At 63.1% G+C, this 16,648-nt stretch overlaps 2 protein-coding genes across 3 annotated transcripts in view; one reads left to right on the top strand and one right to left on the bottom strand.

The window, feature by feature from the left end:
* Window positions 1-1,890: 1,890 nt before the first annotated feature.
* On the bottom strand, window positions 1,891-6,024 carry MTX1 (metaxin 1). Its single transcript, XM_069878900.1, has 8 exons — window positions 5,935-6,024; window positions 5,766-5,835; window positions 4,414-4,493; window positions 4,179-4,271; window positions 3,305-3,487; window positions 3,051-3,127; window positions 2,384-2,538; window positions 1,891-2,302 (listed from the first exon to the last, which is right to left on the bottom strand). Exons 1-8 carry the CDS (start codon window positions 6,013-6,015, stop codon window positions 2,085-2,087), a joined length of 957 nt encoding a protein of 318 aa, XP_069735001.1. The 5' UTR covers window positions 6,016-6,024; the 3' UTR covers window positions 1,891-2,084.
* Window positions 6,025-8,009: 1,985 nt separating this feature from the next.
* Window positions 8,010-16,648, top strand: part of THBS3 (thrombospondin 3) — a 28,421-nt gene continuing 19,782 nt past the window's right edge. For both annotated transcript variants that reach the window (XM_069878725.1, XM_069878724.1), the window contains exons 1-15: window positions 8,010-8,106; window positions 9,487-9,693; window positions 10,319-10,575; window positions 11,177-11,279; window positions 11,513-11,539; window positions 12,507-12,589; window positions 12,694-12,745; window positions 12,832-12,980; window positions 13,591-13,731; window positions 13,868-13,945; window positions 14,027-14,179; window positions 14,291-14,401; window positions 14,494-14,601; window positions 15,644-15,803; window positions 16,443-16,561. In XM_069878725.1, coding sequence (XP_069734826.1) covers window positions 8,010-8,106; window positions 9,487-9,693; window positions 10,319-10,575; window positions 11,177-11,279; window positions 11,513-11,539; window positions 12,507-12,589; window positions 12,694-12,745; window positions 12,832-12,980; window positions 13,591-13,731; window positions 13,868-13,945; window positions 14,027-14,179; window positions 14,291-14,401; window positions 14,494-14,601; window positions 15,644-15,803; window positions 16,443-16,561 — 1,845 coding nt within the window. The remainder of the gene's footprint in view (window positions 8,107-9,486; window positions 9,694-10,318; window positions 10,576-11,176; window positions 11,280-11,512; window positions 11,540-12,506; window positions 12,590-12,693; window positions 12,746-12,831; window positions 12,981-13,590; window positions 13,732-13,867; window positions 13,946-14,026; window positions 14,180-14,290; window positions 14,402-14,493; window positions 14,602-15,643; window positions 15,804-16,442; window positions 16,562-16,648) is intronic.

The raw sequence follows: 16,648 nt of genomic DNA, 5'->3' as shown, positions 1-16,648 counted from the left end.
GTTAGTGATTGATGGGAATGGTTGGACTCGATGATCCGGTGGGTCTCTTCCAACCTGGTGATTCTGTGACCCGCAGCCAGGATTTAGCACCGCACCCCAACATCAGCAGCCCCAGCTTCTCCTCCCGCTCTCGGAGCAGGCGGCCACGTGCTGCGGTTTCTCCTGCCGGAGCAGCCACCCCCCTCCCCTCCCCAGTTAATGGGAACTGGGAAAGTCGGGCACATACTTCCCGAGTGACGTTATGGGGGGAGCAGGGATAGGGGGGGGCTGCTCTGAGTCATCCCCCACCCAGTGGGGCCCCTCAAACTGGGCCAGTATGAGGGGAGGAGGCTCTGCAGGGGCTCAGCGAGGAACCCACCAACCCCATGCGGGTGGCACGTGGGGTGCGTGTCCGGGGAGCTCAGCCGCCGTGTCCAGACGCCAGTGGGAGCCGAACAAGCTCGGGTTGTGTCTCCCGACACGCAGATGAGCCTGGCCAGATGCCGCTTTTCCATTTGCGCGCTCGTAAAACCAGAGGAAACCGCGGCAGCGCAACCGAGCCAGGGACTGAACCCCATGCCAGGTGTCCCCACAGGAGCTCCGTGGAGAGGAGGGAGCTGGGCTCTTCTCCTCAGCCCTGCTCTGCAGCCCACGCACCCTCGGATGCCGCCGGCGGAGCCCTGCTCGCCGCGCAACGTGGTTTTGGCAGTTCCCAGCTGTGAGGAACTCCCTGGCGTTGGCAGGAGTGGAGGAATGCAAACAAGAGCTGGTGGTGCCAGAAGGATTCCGGCTGCAGCCACCACCGCTCGCCACCCGCCTCGCGCCGCGGAGGGGAGCTGGGCTCCCAGCCTCCAGTCAGTGCCGGGGAGCACTCGTGCCCTCAAACTTGAGGTCAAATCCTACTGCTGAGCTCCTCCTGAGCTGAGTCGCCCTTGCTGATGGTTTCTGCGATGGCACAGGGCTGGTCCTGGCCACACCGTGGGTCTCAGGGTGGTGGCCGCGTGGCAACAACCCCAGGGGACCCCGTGTGAGCTCTGCCCAGCAGCCGGAGGGTAGGGATGGGAGCCCCACAGCTGCTGGAGAAAGGACAGGGGACCCTGCTGAGCTGCCCACAGATGCTTCTAGGAAGCTAAAAACCTTCAGCTCAGCCAGCAGTGGCCCAGGGGGCCAAGAAGGCCAAGGGCATCTTGGCTTGGATCAGACCCGGCGTGGCCAGCAGGGCCAGGGAGGTTTTTCTCCCTCTGGCCTCGGCCCTGGGGAGACCGCTCCTCGAATCCTGGGGTCAGTTGTGGGCCCCTCCCCACAAGAAGGATGTTGAGGCTCTGGAGCGAGTGCAGAGAAGAGCAACGAAGCTGGGGAGGGGGCTGGAGAAGAAGAGGAGCGGCTGAGAGAGCTGGGGGGGTTTAGCCTGGAGAAGAGGAGGCTGAGGGGAGACCTCATTGCTCTCTGCAACTCCCTGAGAGGAGGTTGTGGAGAGGAGGGAGCTGGGCTCTTCTCCCAAGGGCCAGGGGACAGGACGAGAGGGAATGGCCTCAAGCTCCACCAGGGGAGGGTCAGGCTGGACATGAGGGAAAAATATTTCATGGAAAGGGTGACTGGGCAGTGTCCGAGGCTGCCCAGGGAGGGGGTTGAGTCCCCTTCCCTGGAGGGGTTTAAGAGCCGGGTGGACGAGGTGCTGAGGGACATGGGTTAGTGATTGATGGGAATGGTTGGACTTGATGATCCGGTGGGTCCTTTCCAACCTGGTGATTCTGTGATTCTAGGTCCCCCATTGATCCCATCCCCAAAGAGCCCCAGGACTGGGAATGAGGACAGAGCTGCGAGAAGGATGCACGGTGCGGTACCCAGCACCCCAGCCTGTGCAACTGGGGAAACTGGGAAGGACCTTGAACTTGCTGAGAGGACAACAGAGCAGTGAGAGGGAGGTTTATTGGCGTGGCAGCCACACTCCTTCTGCGAGGGCTGCGATGCTGCCAGGCTGCCAGCATAAAAAAACATCAGTTCCAGGGGTCGGAGGAGAAACGATCACAGAATCAGAATCGCGTGATTGGAAAAGACCTTTGAGATGGAGTCGCCTGTCCACTACTGAACCCCGCGGCTCCTCCTCACTCTTCCTCCTCCTCCTCCTCTTCCTCCAGGGCGAGGGGCCGGTGGGCGGCTGGCTCCACGCTGCCGCGCTGGATGGAGACGATGCCGCTGAGGAAGGCGTAACCCAGCATGGCCACCAGCCCCACCAGCACCGAGAGGAGCTGGTTGCGCCGTTTGTGGGGATCCTCCTCCGCCTCTGCACCCGCCGCTCGCGGGGCGCTGGCCGGGGGGTCACCTAGAGGAGCAGAAACGGGGTGTGGAGAGGGGGACAGGTCACCCCAAGCCCACCGGGTGAGGTGTGGGGGATGCGGCTCACCTCCATCCCAAGGGAAGTAGAGGCTGAGGATGGAGGTGCAGTAGTTGCACAGGTTCTGCAGGGATTTGAGGTGCTGCTGCAGTTTCCCGTTGGGCAGCTTTGCCTTCAGGAGCGGCGCCAGGCGGCTGAAGACGAAGGCGTCGAGCGAAGCCGGCCTTGGGCATAAAGATCTGCGTCTGGGTCACCATCCCTCCTCCCACCGTCCCCACCTGAAGCCACCCAGACCCATCAGCCACCCCCAATCCCTGGGGACAACGAGCAACTCCTCCTCATTGGGAGGATTCTCTGCTCCCAACCCCGAGGTGAGGATGGAGGGGAGGATGGAGAGCAGGATGATTCCCTCCCAGCCCCAAGGTGAGGATGGAGAGCAGGATGATTCCATCCCAGCCCCAAGGTGAGGATGGAGGAGAGCAGGATGATTCCATCCCAGCCCCAAGGTGAGGATGGAGAGCAGGATGATTCCCTCCCAGCCCCAAGGTGAGGATGGAGAGCAGGATGATCCCATCCCAGCCCCAAGGTGAGGATGGAGAGGGGCAGGACGATTCCATCCCAGCCCCAAGGTGAGGATGGAGAGCAGGATGATTCCATCCCATCCAGGTCTCAGCCCTGCCTGGGTGCGAGGGGCTCTCGGGGCCCCAGAGCTCCTTCCCCCACCGTGGCCACCTACGAGTCTCCAAAGAAAAACTTCTGGGAGCCGAGGCGCTGGGACAGGAGCGTCAGACATTCCCGAGCATCCCGGTAGAGCTGGAGAAGGAGGACAGAGGGTTGTCACGCCCGCAGGAGGCTGCCTCGGTGCTGAGGGGAGTGGGAAGCGGGTGCTCAGCTGGGGTTCACCCCACACCCCAACGAAGATTCTGGCCTCGCGTGGGTCCCTCTGGGCACCCGCCGAGGACTCCCTGCGCCCAGACCACATCCTCTCACCTCCTTCTCTAGTTTCTCCTCATCCTCCATGTAGCCGTCTCCCCACAGGAGCTGCAACCGCTCCAGGTGCCGCTTGTGCATGGAGTTGGGCAGGAAGAAGTTGAGGGGGAAGGGGATGGTTTCCGCGTACCACTTCCTCGTGTGCTCCACGTAGTTCTTTGCGTCCACCCAGAAGGTGTGGAGCTGCAGCAGAGGACAATCAGGTCCTGGCTGTGGCAGAGCCCACGCCTGGCACAGCCATGAAGATGATCCGAGTGCGAGGATCGCATCTCCCACGTGAGGACAGGCTGAGAAATTGGGGTTGTTCAGCTTGGGGAGACCTTAGAGCAGCTTCCAGTATGGAAAAGGGCTCCAGGAAAGCTGGGGAGGGGCTCTGGATCAGGGAGTGCAGGGAGAGGACAAAAGGAAATGGTTTTGAGCTGCAAGAGGGGAGATTGAGATGAGATCTTGGGGAGAAATGTTTTGCTGTGAGGGTGAGGAGGCCCTGGCCCAGACTGCCCAGAGCAGGGGTGGCTGCCCCATCCCTGGAGGGGTTCAAGGCCAGGTTGGATGGGGCTTGGAGCAACTGGATCCAGTGGGAAGTGTCCCTGCCCATGGCAGGGGTGGGACTGGATGGGCTTTGAGGTCCCTCCCAACCCAATTCAACCCAACTCAACCCAACCCAACTCAACCCAACCCAACCCAACTCAACCCAACCCAACTCAACCCAACCCAACCCAACCCAACCCAACCCAACCCAACCCACGATTTCCCGGCTCTCCTGGCAGGGGGCACCCGCCTGAGTCCCCCAACACCACTCCAGAGAGCGAATCAAATCCTTGTTGAGACCGTCTCCTCTGCGTTTCCCCTGAGACGCTTCCCGAGCACAACTCACCAGCACCGGCAGCAGTTTCTCTTCCAGGAGGGACACGAAGGCCAGCGTGTCCGCTCCCTGCGTAGGCGAGAGGTCGTAGTCCGCATTATACTTCTGCAGAGCCAAGAAAACAGCTGTGACCCCGCAGGGAAGTGGTAAATCCTACCCACACCCCTCAGGATAACCGCAACAAAGACCAGGGGACCCCCAGTGCCCCCCCAGTTTGGGGCAGCAGGTGCCCTTCTGTCCCCTCTACCTGTTTCCTGAGGTGTGTTATGATCTGCTGTGTTTTGGAGATGGTGCCCTCGTCCCGCGTCTTCAGCGCAGGCAGGCGCCCTGCGGGCACGGAGAGGGGCGGCTGCAGCGGGGTGGGGGGTGGGGGTCCCCAAACTCCGGAGAGGGGGGCGCGAGGCAGAGGGGCGTGAGGATGGGTTGGGGGGCACGTCAGGTGGGGCTGGGACGTGTGATGGGGATGAGGGGCTGTGATGGGATGAGGGATAAGGGGGGTGCTATGATGCTATGATGCTGCTAAGATGCTATGGGATAAGCGGGGTGCGATATGGGGTGAGGGGGTGTGATATGGGGTGAGGAGGATGATATGGGGTGGGGGGGTGTAATATGGGGTGGGGGGGTGTAATATGGGGTGGGGGGGTGTAATATGGGGTGGGGGGGTGTGATATGGGGTGAGGAGGATGATATGGGGTGGGGGGGTGTAATATGGGGTGGGGGGGATGATATGGGGTGAGGGGGTGTGATATGGGGTGGGGGTGTGTGATATGGGGTGAGGAGGATGATATGGGGTGGGGGGATGTGATATGGGGTGAGGGGGTGTGATATGGGGTGGGGGGGATGATATGGGATGAGGGGGTGTGATATGGGGTGAGGAGTATGATATGGGGTGGGGGGGTGTAATATGGGGTGGGGGGGATGATATGGGGTGAGGGGGTGTGATATGGGGTGGGGGGGTGTGATATGGGGTGAGGAGGATGATATGGGGTGGGGGGATGTGATATGGGGTGAGGGGGTGTGATATGGGGTGGGGGGGATGATATGGGATGAGGGGGTGTGATATGGGGTGAGGAGGATGATATGGGGTGGGGGGGTGTAATATGGGATGGAGGGGGTGTAATATGGATATGGGGTGAGGGGGTGTGATATGGGGTGGGGGGATGATATGGGGTGGGGGGGATGATATGGGGTGGAGGGGGTGTAATATGGATATGGGGTGACAGGGTGTGATATGGGGCGAGGGGGGGTGATATGGGGTGGGGGGGGTGATAGGATAAGGGGTCTGCAGTGGGGCTGGGGTGTGTGATGGGGTGGGGGGGTGCATTATGGGATGGAGGGGGTGCAATGAGGGGGAAGGTGTAATGGAGGGGGGGGTAATAGGACAAGGGGGCTGCAGTGGGGCTGAGGTGTGTGATGGGGTGGAGGGGTGCATTATGGGATGGAGGGGGGTGCAATGGGGGGGAAGGTGCAATGGGGGGGGAAGGTGCAATGGATCGGGGGGGCAATAGGACAAGGGATCTGCAGTGGGGCAGGGGGTTCCATGGGGCGGTGCCGGTACCGGTACCGGTGCGGAGGGTTGTGGGGGGGGGGGTCCCTTACCGGACGGGCTCCTCCAGGGGCTGCTGACCCGATGCACTTTGAGCGGCGCCCCCGTGAACCTCGCGTACGTCTGGGGGGAGGAGGAGAGAGAGGCAGGGATGGCTCAGACAGCCGGGGGACCCCCCCCAACCACAACCACCCCCCCAGACCCGGTCCCGGTGCCGCTCACCAGCACGGCCAGGCAGTCCGGGTCCACCGAGGGCAGCCCCCAGCCCCCAGCCCAGCAGAAAAGCTCCATGGGCGCCGTCATCTTCCAGCGCGACCCGGAACCACACGGGACAGCCCCGCCCCGGCCCCGCAGCACCGGGGACACCGGCTGCACCGGCCCCGGGAGCTCCCGCAGCACCGGTCCCGGGATGCACCGGCACCGGCTGCACCGGCAGCTCCAGCAGCACCGGCTGCACCGACACCGGCTGCACCGACACCGGCTGCACCGGCACCGGCAGCTCCAGCAGCACCGGCTGCACCGACAGCGGTTGCACCGGCCCCGGGAGCTCCCTCAGCACCGACCCCGGGCTGAACCGGGAGCTCCAGCAGCACCGGCAGCTCCAGCAGCACCGGCTGCACCGACACCGGTTGCACCGACAGCGGTTGCACCGACACCGGGAGCTCCCGCAGCACCGGCCCCGGGCTGAACCGGGAGCTCCCGCAGCACCGGCTGCACCGGCTGCACCGACAGCGGTTGCACCGACAGCGGTTGCACCGACACCGGGAGCTCCCTCAGCACCGGCCCCGGGCTGCACCGGCAGCTCCCGCAGCACCGGGCTGCACCGCCACTTGCAGCTCCCGCAGCACCGGGCTGCACCGACACCGGCGGCTCCCGCAGCAGCACCGGCTCCCGCAGCACCGGGACCGCTCCGCGACCGAATCTGGCGGAGCCCCCTTGCCAAGGGCTCCTCTCCATCCCGCATCACCCAGTTTGCTCCTCTCCGTCCCGCATCACCCAGTTTTCTCCATCCCGCATCACCCAGTCTGCTCCATCCCGCATTCCCAGTTTGCTCCCCTCCATCCCGCCCCACATCAGCTCCCCCCGCATCACCCACCCCCCCCCGCACAGCTGCGGGAAGGCTGGAAAACAGCCCCAGAGCCTCTCGTTACCACCCCCCCCCCCCGCCCCGTTCTCCGGTTCCCCGGGGGCCACCGATCCCTGGCGCGGAGCCGGGGCCGGGGGGAGCGGGGCTGGGCTGGTGGGGGGGGGGGCCTCGGGGCTGGGCTCGGCCCCGGTTGTTATGGAACCGGAGGGAAACAGCAGTAAACACGGCCGGGAGCCTTGGCCGGTGCTCAACGGGGAGCGGCTGCCCCGACCCGAGCATCCCGGGGGGGCTCCCGTTGGCCTCGAGCATCCCGGGGTGGGGGGGCGCTCCCGTTGGCCCCGAGCATCCCGGGGTGGGTGGGGTCCCGTTGGCCCCGAGCATCCCGGGGTGAGGGGGGGCTCCTGTTGGCCTCGAGCATCCCGGGGGGCTCCCATTGGCCCCGAGCATCCCGGGGTGGGGGGGGGGCGCTCCCGTTGGCCCCGAGCATCCCGGGGTGGGGGCTCCCGTTGGCCTCGAGCATCCCGGGGTGGGGGGTGGGGGGCTCCCGTTGGCCCCGAGCATCCCGGGGGTCTCTCCCGTTGGCCCCGAGCATCCCGGGGGGTTCTCTCCCGTTGGCCCCGAGCATCCCGGAATCACGGCAGGGAAGGGGGGGGGGGGATCCCACGACGCCCCCTGACCCCCCTCTCCCTCCCGTTGAGGAGCAGGAGCTCCCGGGATGAGCTCATCGCCTTGGGTCGCATCCCGGTGCTGAGCGCTGGCTCCGTTCCTCCTTCTCCTCCCGCCCGGGGAGCACCGGGGGGGGGCTCCTTCCAGCCTATCCCGGGGGCTCCCACCCCCCACCCCGGCTCCCGTTCCCGGTTCTACCGGGCTGGGATGCTCCGGTGCTGCTGGGGCGGCCCCAGCCTATGTGACCTCCCGGTGAACCGGCGCCTGCCACGCTCCATTCCCATCACCGGGAGGCTTGTACCGGGGTGGGGTGGGGGGCCAAGCAGCCTCGTGGGGGGGGGGGGCTCTCCCCGTTCCGTTCCTCCCCTCCGGTGGCGCCGCCGCTACCGGGCTCCCCCGGGGGATGCTCGCCCGGTGATTGACGGCTCTTTGTTTCCTCCTCGCGGGCCCCTCCCCGGCCGAGCCAGCACCCCGCCCCGCCGCTCTCGGCTCCGCACCGGGGGGAACCGGGGGGAACCGGGGGAACCGGGGGGTTCCCGGCGGCATGGGGGCACCGGCGGTACCGGGGGGGCCGGCGCTGGCCGCGCTGCTCCTGCTGCTCCTGCTGGGAGCTCCGGGCTCCGCTCGCACCGGGCTGCAAGGTAAGACGGAGGCGGCTCCCGGGCCCCGACGGCGAAAATCCCGAGCACCGACGGCGAAAATCCCGGTCCCGGTGCAACCGGGAGGCGGCGGCTGGAGCCCCGTGGCCGCGGGTCCCCGGTCGCTGCGGGGTCCGGCAGCACCGGGGGAGAGGGAGGGGGGACATCCATCCATCCATCCATCCATCCATCCATCCATCCATCCATCCATCCCTCCCTCCCCGGAGCTCGAGGGACCCCACCGGGGAGCGGCTCCACCGGGGAACGGAGCCGTTATCCCCGCCTGGAGACCGGGACCGGAGCGGAGGGAGGGTTCAGCGCCCCCGCGGGGGCTCCCGGGGCCCTGGCACCGGTTCTAACGGGGAACGGAGCCGCTATCCCCGCCTGGATGCCGGGGCCGGTGCGGCGGGGTGGGGGGGCTCCGGTGCCCCGGCGGGGGTCACCGGGGGTTTTGCCCCGGGGCTAGGGCTCCTCCCGGTGCAAACGGTGGTGGAACCGGACTCTCCGGGCTTCCCCGGGGCTCCCCGGTCCGGTCCCGGGGCTCCCGGTGCCGCCACCCCGAGGGAACCGGGATGCGCAGTGGGGGGGGGGTGGACAGGGAACGGGGCCGGGGACCCCCCTGGGCCGCCGGTCCCGGTGCGGCGGGGGCTCCGCGGGTCCCCGGCGGCTCCCGGTCCTGCAGCGCCACCGCGCGGGGCCGGGGCTGGGCGGGGCCGGAGCCCCCGGGGCTCCCCCGGGCACCGGGAACCCCCCCGGTCCCCGTCCCGGGGCTCTGGCCACGCTGCAGGGGGCTGGGGGTCCAGGGACACCCCCTGTCCTCGTTCCCATCCCTTGGGGTCCAGGGGACACCCCTTGTTCTCATCCCTTGGGGTCCAGGGGACACCCCTTGTCCTCATCCCTTGGGGTCCAGGAACACCCCCTGTCCCCATCCCCTGGGGTTCAGCAACACCCCCTGTCCTCGTCCCCATCCCCTGGGGTCCAGGGGACACCCCTTGTCCCCATCCCATGGGGTCCAGGGACACCCCCTGCCCTTGCCCCCATCCCCTGGGGTCCAGGGACACCCCTCATCCTTGTCCCCATCCCATGGGGTCTAGGGGACACCCCTTGTCCTCATTCCTTGGGGTCCAGGGGACACCCCCTGTCCTCATCCCCATCCCATGGGGTCCAGGGGACACCCCTTCTCCTCATCCCTTGGGGTCCAGGGACACCCCCTGTCCTCATCCCCATCTCCTGGGGTCCAGGCACACCCCCTGTCCTTGTCCCCATCTCCTCGGGTGCAGGGACACCCCCTGTCCCCATCCCCTGGGGTCCAGGGGCACCCCTTGTCCTCGTCCCCATGCCCTGGGGTCTAGATACCCATCCCCTTGTGCTTGGCTCCCGCAGTTATCGACCTGCTGATGGTGAGCGAAGCCCGGCAGATGGCCAGCATCACGCACAAGATCCGGATGGAGCTCCTGACCGTCAACGACGTTTACCTCCTCTCCACCTTCCGCCTCCCTCCGAAGCAGGGGGGGACCCTCTTCGGCCTCTACTCCAAGAAGGACAACACGAGGTGGCTGGAGGTCTCCGTGGTGGGGAAAATCAACAGAGGTGGGTGCTTGGTGCTCAGGGATGTGATGTCCCTGGTCTCGCCCTGATGGCTTGAAGAAATGGTCCAGGGAGGCTCTTCTCCCTCTGGCCTCGGCCCTGGGAAGACCGCTCCTCGAATCCTGGGGTCAGTTGTGGGCCCCTCCCCACAAGAAGGATGTTGAGGCTCTGGAGCAAGTGCAGAGAAGAGCAACGAAGCTGGGGAGGGGGCTGGAGAAGAAGAGGAGCGGCTGAGAGAGCTGGGGGGGTTTAGCCTGGAGAAGAGGAGGCTGAGGGGAGACCTCATTGCTCTCTGCAACTCCCTGAGAGGAGGTTGTGGAGAGGAGGGAGCTGGGCTCTTCTCCCAAGGGCCAGGGGACAGGACGAGAGGGAATGGCCTCAAGCTCCACCAGGGGAGGGTCAGGATGGACATCAGGAAAAAAGTTTTCATGGAAAGGGGGGTGGACGAGGTGCTGAGGGACATGGGTTAGTGATTGATGGGAATGGTTGGACTCGATGATCCGATGAGTCTCTTCCAACCTGGTGATTCTATGATTCTATGATTCCTACCATCCCGTTCAGACCCATGCGCGTGGGTCCTAGGGGGATGCTGGGGGAGGAGCTGATGGTGCCTTTGTGCTCCTTGCAGTCCTCGTGCGTTACCTGCGGGAAGACAACAAGCTGCACTCGGTCAACCTGCAGCACGCGCACGTGGCGGACGGGCAGAGCCACACGATCATCGTGCGCCTGAGCGGGCTGCGCGCCGACATGCTGAGCGTGGAGCTCTACGTCGACTGCAAGCAGATGGACTCCAGCGTGGGGCTGCCCGAGCTGTCCGAGATCCCCCTGGCAGAGGTGGAGTCCCTCGAGTTGCGCACGGGGCAGAAGGCTTATCAGAGGATGCAGGTGAGTGCAGGGGGCTGAGACCCCCTAGACCCCCTCCCCACACCCTCGGGGATGGGCAGAGCCCCCCACAGCCAACCTGCGTCTCGCCTGGGGAGACCGCTCCTCGAATCCTGGGGTCAGTGCTGGGCCCCTCCCCACAAGAAGGACGTTGAGGCTCTGGAGCGAGTGCAGAGAAGAGCAACGAAGCTGGGGAGGGGGCTGGAGAAGAAGAGGAGCGGCTGAGAGAGCTGGGGGGGTTTAGCCTGGAGAAGAGGAGGCTGAGGGGAGACCTCATTGCTCTCTGCAACTGCCTGAGAGGAGGTTGTGGAGAGGAGGGAGCTGGGCTCTTCTCCCAAGGGCCAGGGGACAGGACGAGAGGGAATGGCCTCAAGCTCCACCAGGGGAGGTTCAGGCTGGGCATTAGGAAAAAATATTTCTTGGAAAGGGTGATTGGGCAGTGTCCGAGGCTGCCCAGGGAGGGGGTTGAGTCCCCTTCCCTGGAGGGGTTTAAGGGCCGGGTGGATGAGGTGCTGAGGGACATGGGTTAGTGATTGATGGGAATGGTTGGACTCGATGATCCGGTGGGTCTTCCAACCTGGTGATTCTATGATTCTCTGATCAGGGCTTCGTGGAATCGATGAAGCTGATCCTGGGAGGGTCCATGAGCCGCGTCGGGGCGCTGAGCGAGTGCCCTTTCCAAGGAGACGAGTCCATTCACAGTGCAGGTAACAGCACATCCACACCATGCACCGAGCAGGGGTCACCCGTGCGTTGTGCTACGTGATGTGGCGCATGGAGGCGGCAGGTGACACTGTGCCACGCAGAGAGATGCTCCTGCCTCTCCCTGTCCAGGTGTCCCCATGCAGGTGGGAGCTCCTGCTGCACACGTGCTGATCAGGAGCAACCATGCAAGGTGACACTGCTGGGCTTTGGTAATATCTAACCTTTCTCCTTGCAGTGGCAAGCGTGCTGGCCTCCGTCCTGGGTAAGTCCCTGCTCTGCTTGCCCCGTTCCCTGGTGTGAGGGTGGTGGCAATATTTGACGTCCCAAGTGCCTGCAGGGCATCGCACCAGGTGGCCAAGAAGGCCACCAGCATCCTGGCTTGGATCAGCCATGGGGTGGCCAGCAGGAGCAGGGAAGTCATCCTTCCCCGGTGCTCAGTGTTGGTGAGGCTGCACCTCAAATCCCGGGTTCAGTTTTGGGCACCTCATTCCAAGAAAGACCTCGAGGGGCTGGAGCACATCTGGATAAAGGAACAGAGCTGGGGAAGGGCCTGGTGAATGAGTCTTATGAGGCGTAGCTGAGGGACTTGAGGGTGTTTAATCTCCAGAAGAGGAGGCTGAGGGGAGACCTCATCGATCTCTCCAACTCCCTGAAAGGAGAGTGGAGAGGGAGCTGGGCCCTTCTCCCAAGGGACAGGGGACAGGACGAGAGGGAATGGCCTCAAGCTCCACCAGGGGAGGGTCAGGATGGACATCAGGAAAAAATATTTCTTGGAAAGGGTGATTGGGCAGTGTCCGAGGCTGCCCAGGGAGGGGGTTGAGTCCCCTTCCCTGGAGGGGTTTAAGGGCCGGGTGGACGAGGTGCTGAGGGACATGGGTTAGTGATTGATGGGAATGGTTGGACTTGATGATCCGGTGGGTCTTTTCCAACCTGGTGATTCCATGATTCTATGATTCTACGAAAAGTCAGGTGAACGAGGTGCTCAGAGATGATTCCGTAGTGGACAGGTACAGTTGGACTTGATGATCTCAAAGGTTTTTTCCAACCAAATGATTCTGTGATTCTAGCATGGGGTGGATCAGAGGGCATGGGATGTGTTACAGGGAAAGGGATCCAGGGAGGAGGAGGAGGAGGAGGAAGGGCTGTCAACTCTCTTTCCCTCCCAGTTTGGTGCCAGGGGGCAGAGCAGTCACCTGGGAAGGTGACCTTGTTCTTTCTGCTCCCGGCAGGTGAGCAGACAAAGGCTCTGGTCACACAACTAACGCTCTTCAACCGGGTCATGACTGAGCTGCGGGAAGACATTAGGGACCAGGTGAGGTGGTGGGGCGACACCTGCTCTCTCTGAGCTGTATTTGCCCAAGAGCAGGGCACCACCTGCTACGCTTCATCCCCCTGACGTGCTCTGCTGCCTTGCAGGTGAAGGAGATGTCTCTGATCCGCAACACTATCATGGAGTGCCAGGCGTGTGGTGAGTGCTGCCAAGGCTCTGCTCCCACCTCAGGGGGCAAAGAGCTGCCCCGTCTCACCCCCCTCGCTCATCCTTCTTCTTCTCAGGCTTCCACGAGCACCGGTCCCGCTGCAACCCCAACCCCTGCTTCAGCGGCGTGGACTGCATGGAGACCTACGAGTACCCTGGGTACCGGTGCGGCCCCTGCCCGCCGGGGCTGGAGGGCAACGGCACGCACTGCGCCGACATCGATGAGGTGAGAACGCGCCCGCGGGAGGCGATCCTCGAGCAGGGTGAGCAGATGATGCTCCTCTCCTCGAATCTTGGGGTCCGTTGTGGGCCCCTCCCCACAAGAAGGATGTTGAGGCTCTGGAGCGAGTGCAGAGAAGAGCAACGAAGCTGGGGAGGGGGCTGGAGAAGAAGAGGAGCGGCTGAGAGAGCTGGGGGGGTTTAGCCTGGAGAAGAGGAGGCTGAGGGGAGACCTCATTGCTCTCTGCAAGTCCCTGAGAGGAGGTTGTGGAGAGGAGGGAGCTGGGCTCTTCTCCCAAGGGCCAGGGGACAGGACGAGAGGGAATGGCCTCAAGCTCCACCAGGGGAGGGTCAGGCTGCACATTAGGAAAAAATATTTCATGGAAAGGGTGATTGGTCAGTGTCCGAGGCTGCCCAGGGAGGGGGTTGAGTCCCCTTCCCTGGAGGGGTTTAAGGGCCGGGTGGACGAGGTGCTGAGGGACATGGGTTAGTGATTGATGGGAATGGTTGGACTCAACGATCCACTGGGTCCTTTCCAACCTGTTGATTCTATGATTCTATGACAAAGGAATAGATAGGCAGGCTAAAAGCTTTTCTCTCTCTTTGCATTTCCCCAGTGTGCTCACGCCAACCCCTGCTTCCCCGGCTCCAAGTGCATCAACACGGCCCCCGGGTTCCGCTGCGAGCCCTGTCCCCGCGGCTATCGCGGCAACACCGTCTCTGGCGTGGGGGCCGACTACGCGAGGGCCAGCAAACAGGTGAGTGTGGAGCCGTTTGGACTCAACCAGGTCCCTGTGGGCACTCCAGGAGAGGTGGAAGATGCTGGTGGAATGCAGCTTCTCCTGGCCAGAGCTGTGGGCAGGTAAAGGCTCCCTGTGATGGTTTCTCCCATAGGTTTGCACGGATATCGATGAATGCAACGATGGGAACAATGGAGGCTGTGACCCCAACTCCATCTGCACCAACACGCTGGTGAGCAGAGCTGCCCTGCCTGGTCTGTGGGGCTGCTCTGCTCCCCTAATCCCATCCCTGCCCTCTTCTCCTCTCTCCCAGGGCTCCTACAAGTGTGGTCCCTGCAAATCAGGCTTTGTGGGGAATCAAACATCGGGCTGCATCCCGCAGAAGTCCTGCAGCACTCCCACCTCCAACCCCTGCGACATCAATGGCTTCTGTGTTTTCGAGAGGAACGGTGAAATCTCCTGTGCGGTGAGCAGAGGACGGAGAAGTTGGGGGGTACAAGGGGGTATCTGCACGGGCAGGTCGGTCCTGCTGGGGCCCTTCTCTGCTTCCCAGCCTCCTGATTTCTTCTTCCTTCAGTGCAACGTGGGCTGGGCTGGTAATGGTAACGTGTGTGGGCAAGACACAGACCTTGACGGCTACCCGGACGAGCCCCTGCCCTGCATCGACAATAACAAGCACTGCAAGCAGGTTGGTTCCTGGAGACAGAGAGCAGGGGGTGCTGGGGCTCGGGGATCCCGTTCAGACCTCATCTCCTCCCCATCTGCTCTCTGTGCCTGCAGGATAACTGCCGTCTGACACCGAACTCGGGGCAGGAGGACGCTGACAATGATGGAATTGGGGACCAGTGTGATGATGACGCTGATGGGGACGGCATCAAGAACGTGGAGGTGGCTCTACCGGGCAGTCGGGTTGTGCCTGTGGCTCTAGGGGAAGAGCTTCACCCTTTGGGTTGGTGCTGAGGGCAGGGAGGGTCTGCAGAGGGATGTGGCCAGGCTGGATCCACGGGCTGTGACCAACGGGATGAGGTTCAACAAGGCCAAGTACCGCGTCCTGCACTTGGGACACAACGACCCTGTGCGGCTCCAGGCTTGGAGAAGAGCAGCTGGAAAGCTACCTGGTGGAAAAGGTGTTGGTTGACAGCAGCTGAATGTGAGCCAGCAGTGGCCCAGGTGGCCAAGAAGGCCACCAGCATCCTGGCTTGGATCAGCCATGGGGTGGCCAGCAGGAGCAGGGAAGTTATTCTTCCCCTGTGCTCAGCGTTGGTGAGGCTGCACCTCGAATCCTGGGCTCAGTTTTGGGTCCCTCACTCCAAGAAAGACCTCAGGGGGCTGGAGCACATCTGGAAAAGGGAATGGAGCTGGGAATGGGCTGGAGGACAAGTCTTAAGAGAAGCAGCTGAGGGAACTGAGATTGTTTAGCCTGGAGAAGAGGAGGCTGAGGGGAGACCTCATCAGGCTACAACTACCTGAAAGGAGGTTGAAACAAGGTGGGTTCTGGGCTCTTCTCCCAAGTAACTAGTGATGGGACAAGAGGAAATGGCCTCAGGTTGCACCAGGACAGGTTTGGAGTGGATATTGGGAAAAATTTCTTCACTGGAAGGGTTCTCAGGCACTGGAAGAGGCTGCGCAGGGAGGTGGTGAAGTCCCCGTCCTTGGGGGTGTTTAAAAGGTGCTCAGAGATGGTCAAGTGGTGGACAGGTAAGGTTGGACTCAATGATCTCAAAGGTCTTCTCCAACCTAATGGTTCCATGATTCTATGACTCGCTCAAGAATTGTAGAACTTGTCCCTCAAGACAGTTCTCCTGGGGATCAGGAGGTTCTGGGATGGTCTTACTGTGTGTGCTGGAGGAGATGTCCTCCTGCCCTGATCCGTGCAGGACTGTGCCCTCTTAATTATCACCCGTGGACATTCCTGTCCTCTTCCCCGCAGGACAACTGCCGGCTCTTCCCCAACAAGGACCAGCAGAACTCGGACACCGACTCCTTCGGGGACGCCTGCGACAACTGCCCCAACGTGCCCAACAACGACCAGCGGGACACGGACAGCAACGGCGAGGGGGACGCTTGCGATAATGACATCGATGGGGATGGTGAGTGGCTCTCAGAGCTGGTCTTCACGTGTGGGGCCTGGGATATCTGCAGAGCTGGAATGTTGTCACACCAGGCTGGGAGGGAGGGGGTTCTGCCCCTCTGCTCTGCTCTGGTGAGACCCGTCTGGAGCCCTGTGTCCAGCCCTGGAGTCCTCAGTGCAGGGAGGACATGGAGCTGTTGGAGCGAGGCCAGAGGAGGCCACGGAGATGATGTGAGGGGTGGAGAAACTCTGCTACGAGGCTGGGCTGAGAGAGTTGAGGTTCTTCAGCCTGGAGAAGGCTCTGGGAGACCTTAGAGCATCTTCCAGTCCTGAAAGGGGCTCCAGGAAAGCTGGGGAGGGACTTTTGATCTGGAATTGCAGTGACAGGATGAAGGGGGACGGTTTTGAGCTGCAACAGGGGAGTTTGAGATGAGATCTTAGGGAGAAATGTTTTACTATGAGGGTCCAGGTTGCCCAGAGCAGGGGTGGCTGCCCCATCCCTGGAGATGTTCAAGGCCAGGTTGGATGGGGCTTGGAGCCCCTGATGCAGTGGGAGGTGTCCCTGCTCAGGGCAGGGGTGGGACTGGATGGGCTTTGGGGTCCCTTCCAACCCAAACCATTCCGTGATTCTATGATCAACCTAGTGCTGTCCCTGCAGGGATTCCCAACATGCTGGACAACTGCCCCAAGGTGCCCAACCCCCTGCAGACGGACCGGGATGAGGACGGTGTCGGGGACGCCTGTGACAGTTGCCCTGAAATGAGCAACCCCACTCAGGTATGGCTGGGGACAGACAGACAGACTGGGACAGGACGAAAGGGAATGGCCTCAAGCTCCACCAGGGGAGGGTCAGGCTCGACATCA

The sequence above is a fragment of the Phaenicophaeus curvirostris genome, chromosome 29 (genome assembly GCF_032191515.1).
Source record: "Phaenicophaeus curvirostris isolate KB17595 chromosome 29, BPBGC_Pcur_1.0, whole genome shotgun sequence".
Classification (NCBI taxonomy): Eukaryota; Metazoa; Chordata; class Aves; order Cuculiformes; family Cuculidae; genus Phaenicophaeus; species Phaenicophaeus curvirostris.
The sequence above is the reverse complement of the archived record's forward strand: the minus strand, read 5'-3'. Positions and strand labels throughout refer to the sequence as shown.

Bases quoted from the DNA above. Each gene is read 5' to 3' on its own strand.
- MTX1 (XM_069878900.1), bottom strand. From the start codon at position 6,015: ATGACGGCGCCCATGGAGCTTTTCTGCTGGGCTGGGGGCTGGGGGCTG. The intron at 4,494-5,765 runs GTAAGGGACCCC...CCGTGCCCGCAG, and splicing joins CCCCTGGAGGAGCCCGTCCG to GGCGCCTGCCTGCGCTGAAG. The intron at 2,303-2,383 runs GTGAGCCGCATC...CTGCTCCTCTAG, and splicing joins CTACTTCCCTTGGGATGGAG to GTGACCCCCCGGCCAGCGCC.